This window comes from Thermobia domestica, chromosome 13 (assembly GCF_964235325.1).
Source record: "Thermobia domestica chromosome 13, izTheDome1.hap1.1, whole genome shotgun sequence".
Lineage (NCBI taxonomy): Eukaryota > Metazoa > Arthropoda > Insecta > Zygentoma > Lepismatidae > Thermobia > Thermobia domestica.
Window position 1 is genome coordinate 95,267,602 of NC_137466.1, and position 13,219 is coordinate 95,280,820.

Consider the following 13,219-nt stretch of genomic DNA (forward strand, 5'->3'; position numbering starts at 1 on the left):
GGGACAAAGTTTTACAATATTCACAACTGTCACGTTTCTTGGTGTTAAAAATCGGTTGACTGGCTTACTTTACAGTCGGTGGGCCGATTGAGATTGTTAAACTACTTACCCTCACACCACGAGGCATATAGACTGACCCTGTGAATGTAAATGGTATCCGACTGTATAGAAAGGATGCCACGATCCTGCAAGTACACTCATTCTCAAGGGCATGATAAATTTCAAATGGTATTCATAAACAGCACTTACTTTAAAAAAATAATAAAAAAATAACGCTCGTACTTTCCTTACATTGGTTTTGCTTTTATATTTTCAACACTTTCTTTAAAATATAAAAGCACGACCTCTTATATTATTTTATTTAGAATGATACTCAATTACATAAAATAAAACATCAAATTATTTATTTGCGGAAAAATAGATATCATATATTACAGCTGCAATACAACGTACTTTTCAAACGTTGTTATAAATACATACAAGAATATTTACATTCCAATTCCATTGACTGTACAAACTTCTACACATATATATATATATCTTACACATAGTACGTAATATGAACAAACTATTATACATATATAATTATCTTGAACTTTCTAAAAACGTGTTTTATATTAAAAGACACTAAAAAAGGGGATTTTAGTTTGGAATTTCGTTAATACAGAAGTTGGTAATGATTGTTCAGACTTGAAGTAACAGACAGTGAAAGCGTATAACTAATGTTCAAATAAACATGAACGCCGAGCTGTAAATAATGATTTCCATAGTCCTGAAAATCTATTTTCATATGGAGATACCATTTTATAGGAACACATGAAATGAATACGATTTGAACATAGTACAGTCGCCAGCAAAACGCTCGTTCCATACATGTTAATTTTTATTAATGTCTTTGGAATTGTCAACTCAAACTAACATTTTTCCGTATAAAAATCTCTATTTGTTGCTGAAAAACCTTATTCGAATCGATCACATTTATATTGCAGTATATATTACGAATACTGAAAACATTTTCACTGGCCACTGTCCATGGTTTTGAAAGAGAAGTGAGTGCTCAAATTTTATGAATATAATTGTAGTATATCACCTGAAACTTCTATACAGTAAGTCATTACAAAAAATTAAGGGTGAACGCAAGTCTTTCGTACTAAATAGGTACAATTTGATTATCTCTTTCAGAACTACACCTTAAACAAGAAATAGCAGTGGTACAGTGCTATAAAAGAATTGTTACTTCACAGAACAAAAATATACATATATTTGATATGTTCGAGAAATTCTGACAACAGGAAATATTTAATACATGTTTACGTTGTTAACTGCATAAGAGTGAAGTTTTACAAAAACAGTACTTTAAGTTAGTTACATTCGATAAAAGTATTGAGAGAAGTAAACATTAAAAATGAAAAACATGACTTTTTTTTAACCAGGAAGCGCTGTGTTTGTTTGTTTGTTTCTCTCTTTCTCCTAGTAGTTTATACTGAATCTAAAACATACAATCACAAACTTCAATTCTGAAATTTCATTTTCATCTCAAGGTTAAATGTTTTACTGAAAAATCAGAAAAGTACACGTGAACAATAATCCTCTCCAAGGATGATGATCCTAAACTATTACTACTAGAAGAAAGCCCTTCAAGTTGCACAGCTCATTACTTTGTAAATTATTCATGCATAGTCACATATAGGATTTCTTTCCCTTAGAAGTATAGCAATTACCCGGATTACTGCAAAGTTATAATAAAGTATACTTTCTATACTCCTCACAGAAAGTTTGCAATATCCTGAGCAAGATAATGACAATGTACAGTAGACGAGAAGATCTTAGGGAATAGAATAGTGGCTAGTTGGAACTTGGAACAAAGATCAATAAGGAATACATAAGACACAGATACTTTTTGAGTTCGGTGAAGGCAGGACTGCGGTCACAACCTGCCACCAACATTCGCAAGTGAATTAGACTCACGCAGTTGACGATACCGCATATCGTTGCTAGTGTTAAAAATTCAGCAACAGAAACACAGATTGTTAAGCTGAACCATGATCTGGACATCCAGATGTCTTTTCTGAAGAGGATGCATATCACGCCATAAGAAACAGCCCGAAGCCAATCGTAGAGAAATTAGTGGACAGCTTGCTAGTACACTGAACAACGGTCAATAAATGTCTCAAAGGGCTCGGTTTCACCACAAAGTTCAATCACTGGGTTTCACACAAGCTGAGTGCAAATCAACGGGAGGAGTCAGTCGCGACCTGCAGTTTCTTGCTTCCGAAGTACAAAAATGGTAGCCACGCATTACCACAGAACTGTATCTAGCGTTCTGAACCGCTGCCATTGACGTCCAAACCAGATCATCCCACGAAGGTATTGTTAAACATGTAACAGAATATCAAGGTAATAATTCACTGAGACGTTCTAGGTCCTAATCAAACTATTAATGTCACCTTCTACAATGAAAAGTTGGATAGAAGAGCAGTGCTGCGAAACGGTCTGGCTTCGTCAATCACCAAGGTGTAATCACCTTCCATGACAAAGCCAGCTAACATGTTCCGGGTATCACACATTAAAATTAACCGACTTTGGTTACCCCAGCTGGTAACCGATTTTACCCCAGCTGTCCCATTCTTCAGACTCAGCGTGCCAATTTATCTCCTACCAGTAAGACAGCAAGACGTTACATCTTGTGATAATGTGAGTCACAGTGTGGACAGTCGGGCTTTGTTGTTTGAATTATCAACTAGAGAATCATCAATCCTGATGTCATGGTTGAGGACGCTGAAATGGACAGTGGAATCGTGATTGCCAAGAACATTTTTGGTCGTCTACTATCAATAACAAATCAAAACAATAAACCAAACGATACAGATTTTACGTTTCGACTGTATGTTAGCACCACCTTTAGAGCTGTTCAAGTTCCCATGGCGTCATAGCATTTCTATGATCAGCTTATTACTACTGATTCCTGCACGAAGCTCCTTTTTTACCTGGGTAACGCGAATGAAGACTTGAAATATTACTAAAGTTTGTGAATGGTGCAAACAACTGTCTTCCACTGCAATTTATGTCTCTTGAATTTGTTTAATTCAGAATGATACAAAATATAACTGTGTACAGTGGAGTCTCGTTAATTAGAACTTGGATAATTCGAAATATTGGATAATTTGAACAGAAGTCCATTCCCCTTGAAAACTGTATTGAAAACAATAGTAAAAAATCGTGTATAAATCGAACTTTTGAACCTATGTTTTGGATAATTCGAAGTAAATACAGTTAAAAAATTTTAATGTTGAACAGACGTAAACACAGAAATACAGTTTTAACGTGTTTTCAGTTATCCAGATGCAGCCATAGGGAAGAGTAATACAAAAGATAAAAAGAAAATCTATGTAATGATAAGGATAAAGGTGAGTTAGGTAAGAAGTAAAGATAGAGAACGTGTGCCAGTCTCATCTTGTTTCAGAATTGGTTGCAAAATTTAAGATGAATTATTGATAAAGTCAACCAAATGTTACTCATATCGTATTCCACGCAATACATGAAATTCAAGATTTATTGAGCGTACAAAAACAATCAAATTTAAGCAAATGAGGTTCACGACTTCTTAAAAGTGAGAACAGAATATTCAAATTGTTACTGGATGTTTAATTGTTTGGGCTATTCAATGTATGTTGTGGTGTTGTACGTAAATATATTTTCCATTGTACACGTAGTTTGAATTATGTGGAGTCAATGTCGTTTGTTAGTTTGCGGTATTCGATCACGCAAATAATAAGCTGCTTTAAAGGTAAAGTCTACACCATATGAATATGTTTTTGATGCACAGTACTTTGGTTTGTTTGTTGTTATATATGTGAAAATGAATGTTGTTGGATAATTCGAATTTTTGATAATTCGAATTTTTTTCGTGTTCCCTTGGACTTCGAATTAAAAAGAGTCCACTGTATATATTCTGCTGGCTTCTCCATTCTTTACGTCAGTATTAGGAAATGGCTACTATATATGTTGCCTAATACCACAATATTACAAACTTTTGGTGAGGTGTGTTAATGGTAAAATACGCAAGTACGAAATAGCAAACTTTAAAGTACAGATTTGACATTGGAGGCATTTTAGATATCAGTATTCGGCACAGTTTACAAGGCATGGAATATTTGTAGGAAAAGACTATCGAGAATATTCGCGAGATATTACACACATTTTGGTAACAACAATCCGGTGACAAAATTATAATGAATTAAAACTTTTTATATGTCATCCAAGTTAATAAGTTAATTCTCCAGTTACTGAAATCATGTAGCAAATAGAACACACTAACTCAGAAGAAAAGTTGAAACATCCCAGGAATGCGTATTTGACCAGTATAAACTGAAACATAAGACCCCTTTTCAAAAACATATTACTTGCTACTTTCTCAGAAGTGAAAGGATAACTGAACTTAACACTGACTTTACGTTCACCAATTCGTATATGACAACGGATATTCTTTATCTAGTTGAGCCAACTGTATAAATATTTGAAAGTTTCGAACTTACTATATGAGTTGCTGTATCATACATATCTATAAAACAAATCCATTAACAGAAATCACTAAACTATTTGGCTTACTACGGTTAGTAAATATACGAATTAACTGTCTGAAATAGAAGTGAAGATCAAAATACGTAAACCTGCTCAAAAAGCCGGCTTGTTAGGAAAATGCAGTTGATTTATATTTTAATTAAAGAAAAATGTTAACGGGTGCTACAAAGGGAACCATCAGTTACAGTTACCAATATGAACATGTAATAAAATAAATTGAGCACAATGAATACAAAATATCACTAATAACAAAACATGAAGACATTACCATAAATACACACAGAACTGATACAATTATTAATATAAAGATTTAAGGCCACCTGTACGGACTGGAATAACGGGACGTCAGATTCTATACGTTACCATAGGAAGCGCATGTTTCTGAAGACGCGGTCCAATGACTAAAATAAAGTCAGAAGATAATGCTTCACGTTCTTAATTGTATCGTACAGAACGCATGAGTCTCTGCCACGACAGGAAGCATTTCCAATTAAATATATAGAATAATTACTACAGCGCATCAAATTACAAGTTTATATTATTCAGTTACTGTTTAGAAAACAGAAATAGACTTGCCTTTCGTTTTCTGTTGTCCGAATAGTTTGTTCTGAAAATAGTAGTGGCAGTGGACTGTCTTTCTTTCCATCAACACCCTTCTATGATTGACTATAGTGATTCTGTCTTCCGTTGACAACACTAGGTAGTAGCTGTGGAATAACAATGTTGCTCGAAACAGTATAAAAAAATATATCATCCAAAGTTGCCACATGACTTCAGTGAAAAAGAAAATGTAACGATATACAACAGGGCTACACCTATCTCAAGAGTGCCAATGAATCGAATGCCTGTTGTACCAAGGGCCGAGAAGGGCTTGATTTTTTCCGTTTTACATGCTCATGCTACACCGAGGTTATGCAGGACGGGAATTACTTCTAACATTGGGCCTTAAATCTGGTGCAGTGGGGGGGGGGGGGATGCACAAATCATCTTGTAAGATCAACCATCACACTATCACGCCTCTAAAAGAGCTGGATAACGGAACCATGCCACCAGTCTCAGCAGAGGGGAATGTGAAACTACAAAACGGCGTGATAAGACAACACATAGTTTCACCGTCGCGGCAGTGATTTTTGGGTCCTCTCTATGTACTACAATGAAAATGGTACTGAAAAGTGTCTGATTTGGAACACATAAAAGCAAAAACGAAAGACAATAAAGAATGGGTATCTAGCCACGATAAAATGCAGAACACATCACACAGAAAACAGTGCTAACACCTGGTAACGGACAGGAAATGACGACACCACTATTTCAGTCTCTTCTAATCCACTCTGAGACTTGTCGATCACACACACATTGAATCAGACAAGTTACTTTGCATTACTTTAAAATATATTATCAGACATGTAAGGAAAAACACTGAAGCTATCACAATACGATATTGTCATGTACATCTTCAGAATCTACAACACACACACACACACCGAAAAAAAAAAAAAGTTGCAACCCATCACTAGAAAACATTAATCTTAACATGTTTCCACATGATTTGACATTAATATATGCTGAACAAATCGGCTTTAATGTGAACTTTAATGTGAAAGTTGGGAGATATTTAAATACACGTAAGTGGTGGATGAAAGTTGTTCAAGTAAAAATTAAGTAGTAATAATTACTACGCAATATTGAAAGTATTTACTGTAATTACGATATGAAATGACATAGCTCTAAATATAGGTAAAATGTGCTCTACATCACCTGTAATGTCACAATGCAAACTTATTATTCTCTCAGAAACAAATCTGCTATCTACTGTGAAGATTTCTAAAGGATCTTTAACCGAAATTTCAAATTAATATTTTCAAGAACTTACACAATACCTACATGGAAAGCTGTTAAGAATACGGGTACCTGATGAAATTTTTATACAAAGACTAATCTGTGAGTGTGCCATGGGCCATGACTCAAAAATCACAATGCTTGGTAAAAGCACAAAATGGACAAGAAAGTTGTTACCGAGACATGCAGAAATCTAACAAAGCACTAAGAATTTATGAAATTGCGTAAAGAATTTGCTGGCTACGCTACAAAACGATGATTCTTGTATTTTCACATTCAAAAATAATGCAATTCTTAACTAAATTTTCTGAATTCTGTAATTCACTGTATACTTAGAATCAGATATTGATAGGTTTCTCCGCTATCATTATTTTGCGTGGAAAACTGATACTATATAGTACAGTGGTAGGTTCATGCAATGTGTGTTAATTATGGTTACTACATGCACCGATATATTAAGCGTGTACAGCAAGATGTCTGTACAATAGTACGTCCATTGTTTTGCCTGAAATATTGAGAACGGCAAATTGAATTATGCCTGTATTCGAGAAACGGGCACACGTCAAAATTGACCACAAACTGTGCATATATAAACTGAAAATTTTGCATGAGATGTCTTATGAATATACCGCACCGAAAAGCTGTAATTAAGAATTTGCACATTATTTATAGCGACGGATGATGGACGTAGGAGTCAACCGAAAAGTACTTCTTTACAATGACCAACTTCTCGATTCTGTAGACTAATTGCAGAAACGTTACAACACATTCCAATTACACTTATTTAATAGACAATTTTATACGTGGACTTGGCCTTGGATAATCAACATGCACAATATCAGTTATAATAGTAACCCTAGTTATGATGTCAGCACAATCCCCCCCCAGTGTACCACCTTTTTCGCTTTGATTATTGCTCACAAGATCAATATGTTAGCTTTAGCTTAGCTCATCTACAGAAAAACTAACGTGAAATTAGGTAGTAGACAGTTTCTAGAAAGGATGCCTTCGAGTGAAATAAATCATGTTGAACTGATTTACCTGAACCTTGTTGAATTAAGAACAAACGAAGCTATTCATCTATTCACAGTGAGTCTGCAGTTAGACTTAGTTCCTCTTAAGAAAATCAAAAACTAGAAAAGTTCACTATGGTTTATTACAGAAGCACATAAGGTACTAAAGTAACAAAACACTGACATAGAAACTGTCGATCTTGCCCCAACGAATATATGTCCAGTAACTGCTAGCTTACGTAAACATGTCAATAAACTTTGCACACTTAAGTATCAAGACTATCATGTAATATACACTCAACTGCTTAATCAGACAGGAACAACCCAGAACGTTTTTGGTCTTCAGTACAATCAACACAAAACAATACATCCGGCAACAATGTATTATGTGGATGATGCCTTTCAGTGCCTTCTTTTGTACTTCCCTCCCCAAATCTTCGTATATTTTTCCTTTCTCATAATATAAACCGTGTCCCTTTATTCTGTCAAATATAATCTGTCCTGCAGAAGCTCTTATCCCTTCAATTCTTCTCCCTCTCATTCCAAAGAACTTCTGGTACAGGTAATATTAACTCGGACTTTACTAGGTTCTTATGCATGTATTTATGCAAATGAATTACTCAAGGAAGAGTTTGGACCTCCAACCTCAGGGTCTCATCGGTGTTTTAGGTGGCTCTAGGATTTGGGAAGGAACTGGACCTAGCCTTCTAGAAGATGCAATTCCGGCCTTCATCTTGTGGGAGTGAAGGAAACGAGGGAAAACCTAGTCAAACCATCAATGATAACGTGACGACGTACCACCACCAAAGGAAGTCTATGTTCAACTCTGAGCGACCAAAGTGATGATCTCTTTTATTTGTGATCAGCATGGGATATAACTACTTGCTTTCCAGGAAAAGGGTACCACAATTCTCAGGATATATTATGCATCACTGATGCGTTCGTTGCGGGTTTCTGTGAAATCCCAGAGCGTGGCATGCTGACAAAAGGTGTCCCGTCTCCTGGCAAACAACGCTCCCGTTCACTGCCCGAATCTCGGCGATATATGCACGACCCTGGGTATGAAATCCGTCATTGTTCGCGTTTTCTCTTTATCGCACACCATCTTCATTCCATCTCTTCCCAACCATGCAGCCATTTTCTAAGGGCAAGTACATATGCGATATTGCCACGCTGATTTCTGAGCTGCAGTAATGGATTTTATACCACTACACCTTACTTCACGTTTGAACGTATAGCACAGCAACGGTGCAGAGTTACGAGCTGTGCATTACCACATGACCTACATAGGTATGCAGAATTACACATGTAAAATTTCATCGCTCTACGATATGTGAAAGTGGGTGAGGGTAAAATGTTTTCGTGCATATCTCGTTAGCAGGTAAATTTAAAATAAGTCACACATGTTCAATTACTCAGAAACTATTGATCTGGGACCCCCGGTTCATATAAGTGAAAATGTTCCAAATTACCTGTAGAATGTCCCCTTGCAAGGAATGCATCGAATTACCAGTCACCCTGTATATATATATATATATATATATATATATATATATATATATATATATATATATATATATATATATATATATATATATATATATATATATATTCTAAATATTGCTTTTCTAATACTTAGTACAATGACTCAGCACTAATGCAACAATCTGACAACCAAAAGCTAGCCACGTAGTCTCTATAACACGAGACTGATCTTAGGCTCTTTTCTTTTTTTTTCTTTCTTTCTTTCTCTCTTCCTTCTTTCTCGTGTGTGAATTTTAATCTAGCAACTTCTTATCATTTGTCCTCCGTATTCTCCTAATCATTATCACTCATGCAATGAATTCAAACATGGTTAAGATTTTCTATAATGTTTTGAAGGGAACTGAGATAACTTTTACTGTTTTCATTGATTTTACCTTCCTGCTATTGACCTGAGAATGATGATCTATACATACATGGGCACTTCATATTTTTTCAAACTAACGTAGTAATGACACGGCAATGCCATTTCAGACCAGCATAATTCTATTTTATTGGGGTATCACGTGTAAAATTCTTTTTGCAATTTAATTGACACACTAAACTGTCACTATTAGTTTTACTTCTTACATGTAAAGATTGGAATTACCGTTCTTTGATTATTATATCAAACTGACGTCCCCGTTCAACAGTCCCAATCAATCAACCTACACTTAAAAATGATTTTTCCTATCATACTAACTGAACAATACACTTATAGAGCTATCAAATGAATTTCTCGATTGGCCATGAACTCTGTAATTTACCACTTGAATGTTGGGTGTAACTTACTATTCTGGATTCTGAAACCGAAATATACGACTTGGTTGATTGCAAATCCGACAATTCACCGGAATAACAATTGCAATTAATATAAGAGAATGATACGTTTAAAAATAAAAATTTTACTAAACCACTAGGAATCTAAAATAAGACTGTACGCTAAAAACCAAATATAGGAATACAGACCTGTAGTTCATATTTATTAAGTACAGTCATGTTAAAAAAAACAAAAAAAGCCACCAATCTCACTTCGAAAAGTTGTGTAAACTCTTTTATAAAAGAAATTAAATGAAATTTTTGAGTTTTACGTCCCACGATTATGCCGGCTAGGCTAAAGGGGAGGCGCTAATGATGAGCAATGAATGAAATGGTGGAATGAAGAAAGTAGGAGGAAACGAAAGAACCCCGGGGAAACCCACGCACACGATGTTTGTCCACCACAAAGTTCATTTGGCGGGAGCAGGCTTTGAACCCAGGACCTCTTTTATAAAGGAATTTGTACCTAATAAATACCAACTTTCTCTCTTTTCATCCTTTGTCGCAATTTTCATTAATAAAACACTGGGTTTGTGGTTGAAAGTAGAAAGCCTTTAACGAATAGATGAATGGGCAATTTTTTTTGAAACAAGATTTTACTAATTAAACACATCCTCCCAGACTTCATTATAATGTTAGTCATTACATATACTGAAGAATACTAAACTTTTGTTTACTTCTAGTAATTCCACAAAAGAACAACACTTGTAATGTAGCTTAGTGAATAACTTGTATTATTAATAAATACAACATGAACTGACCATTTAATGATTGTTAACAATATATTACAGCAGTGTTATTACTTTTTCTTTCTTTCTTTTATTGAGGCAAGTGGAATATTAAAGATGAAATCTAACAACAACAATGCCCCATTATTAAAAAGTAACACGACACCTAGTCTGTTTTTTATTATTTTTTAATGATACTAGGAAAACAACAATAGAAATAAATAATAATAATAATAATAATAAAGTATACACAACTATGAATGTAGAAGCTCTCGCTTTGTGAGAGACAACATAGTAAGTAACTACAACAGAAACAAATTTTTTGAAGTTTATCGGAAATAATACATTTTATTACATAACAAATAAATCAACAAAAACTCTCTCACTTTTTTATACATACATGAACTTGCTCTTTACTTATTTTCGTGGCAACTTGAAAAATAAAAGGTTATTTACTTATAATTTCTATACGACAAACACTTTCTTTTTCTTACCTACAGCAGCTCTAAGTTAATCTTTCGAATCCTTACATGATTGTATAGACCACCCAAGGACCTGTCTATCAAATCCACAAGAAAAGAAATTACACGATAAATTACACGCTTCTTCTGCCCACGCTACTGAACAAACCATTCGACGATGACCCTGAAATAAAATTAAATCAATGAACAAACGTGTAAATTATACACTTGCATGATATGTTATTTCAATAAGTTAATATTTTCCTTTACAAGTTCATAGCAGTTCTAAGGTAGTTACCCACTTCTAATATCTCTAAAAGGGAAAGAAAAAATCCAATTATACTGGTAACTAACAACCTACTACTTTTTCGACTTTTTCCCCCCCAAGCAATCGGTACTACTTTCCCTCCAAAATCAGTTTTCAACGATCCAAATAAAGCACGGAACACACACAATCCTCTCATTTCTTTACTTAGAAATGAGAGGACGTGTCTTTTTTAATGTTCTCACTTCTACATTATATGTAACATAAATCTCGTTTCCTTTAATTGATGCAACTATTTGGAACATGAAAATAAGTACAACTGAACAGAATAAAATCTTAGGATGTACAGCTGGCTCTCCAACTTTATCATTATAGCATTCACAACTACCATAGTTTACCGCATAATTTATGATAAAAAAAAAATTGAGATAAACAGTAAAAGACCACGTATTTACTAGTATTAGCATTATTTTGCGTCTTAAGAGATCCCACAATTAAATTTCAAATATCACATTACGCCTATATAAATCATGAGTTTTACACACTAGTAATAAACAAAAGTAAAGACTACTCAACATACGAAAATAAATATTTATGTACCTTGCGTATGCTTGTTTTAAGTAGATCCTTATAATACCTCTTACATCTTCCTGAGATCATTTACAGAAGAGTCACCTTTGATTGTTTAAATTAAGTAGATGTTACATGACACTTTTACCAGTATTTGACCCTGGCAACTTACATTACCAAGAACAATAATTGTGTATATACATGCAAAAAAATACTTATGCTTAAGGTGATCAGGTACCCCTAGCAACCTTGAAAGTTGGCCCATTTAAAAAGCATAGCAAAGTTTTTCACTATTTTCTTCTTTATTTTTTGTTATAAACGTCAAAATTTGAAAAGACCTAGAGGAGACACATATCTATGCCCTACTTGTTTTAGATTTTGAAAAAAACGCAGTAGAAAAGCTTCCATGTTCGACTTTAAAAACTTGGCAACGCAGCTGTAACCCTCCCACTCAAATTTTGAGCTAATGCCTGCTTTTGTTGAAATGTCTATTGACTCCTGTGTGAACCTCTCTGTCCGCGTCTAGCGGTCATCTTTCTATCTATCCTTCGGATCGTGGTTGCTTGAAATGTAAATGTTGACGGATAATCACTTTGTGAGTGACAGCAGGATGGATAGCAGTACAAATATCTGTGTCATGAAAAGACAACGGAAAGCAAGATATTCCTGCCGACCGAGGAAAAATATCACACCAGCTTTTGGCTTCAGAAACATAAGAAAAGAGAAGAAAGAAGCGCTGTTGTGTTTCATATTTCCGTGGTCATTTCTTGCGTTTCTATGTAGCTTTATTTCTATACAATATTTGAATGTTGAATGAAAGATGATAAATTGAACGGTTGTTAGATAGGTAGACAGATGTTATATATATATATATATATATATATATATATATATATATAGTTAGATTGAAAAGTATGTACATTTGCAAAGAAATACCTTCAAACAGTCGCATACATCAAGAGGTGTTGTGCAGGTCCCTCCCATTGAGTCTTTCATATACTATTGAAATGGGAAGATTTTTGCTTTCATCTTGGATCAACAACAATATTCTTGTTTAGAGAAGGGACTTACATATACGTACGACGATACATCACAATGTTTAGAAAATGTAAATGGCTAGAGAATATACATACCCAGGCAGAGGTCCCCATTTTCCCGTCAAGGTTACCATTCTTCCCATTTACCGTTCTCCCCCCAAATTTACCATTCTTTATTATGACAATTACTTATTTTAAAATGTTATTCATGCTAAGTTCTCCTTTATACTTAGTGTTCATAAAAGCATCATTGTGGCATAATTAAAATTTGATTGTTCCACTTTCAATGACAAATTATGAACCCTCCTCCTAAAAAAGATTAAAAAAATAAAAAAAAAAAAAAAACATAGGAGAACCTGTGCCCCAAAACCTGACTGTAGGCACC

At 34.5% G+C, this 13,219-nt stretch overlaps 1 protein-coding gene across 3 annotated transcripts in view; it reads right to left on the minus strand.

The window, feature by feature from the left end:
• Positions 1–382: 382 nt before the first annotated feature.
• Positions 383–13,219, minus strand: part of LOC145668359 (WD repeat-containing protein 37-like) — a 79,693-nt gene continuing 66,856 nt past the window's right edge. For 2 of the 3 annotated variants that reach the window (XM_081736127.1, XM_081736128.1), the window contains exon 10: positions 10,114–11,146. In XM_081736127.1, coding sequence (XP_081592253.1) covers positions 11,012–11,146 — 135 coding nt within the window. In that variant the 3' untranslated portion in view covers positions 10,114–11,011. Of the gene's footprint in view, positions 2,779–10,113; positions 11,147–13,219 lie in introns of those variants that run through there. The other variant, XM_081736125.1, reaches the window with a different exon arrangement.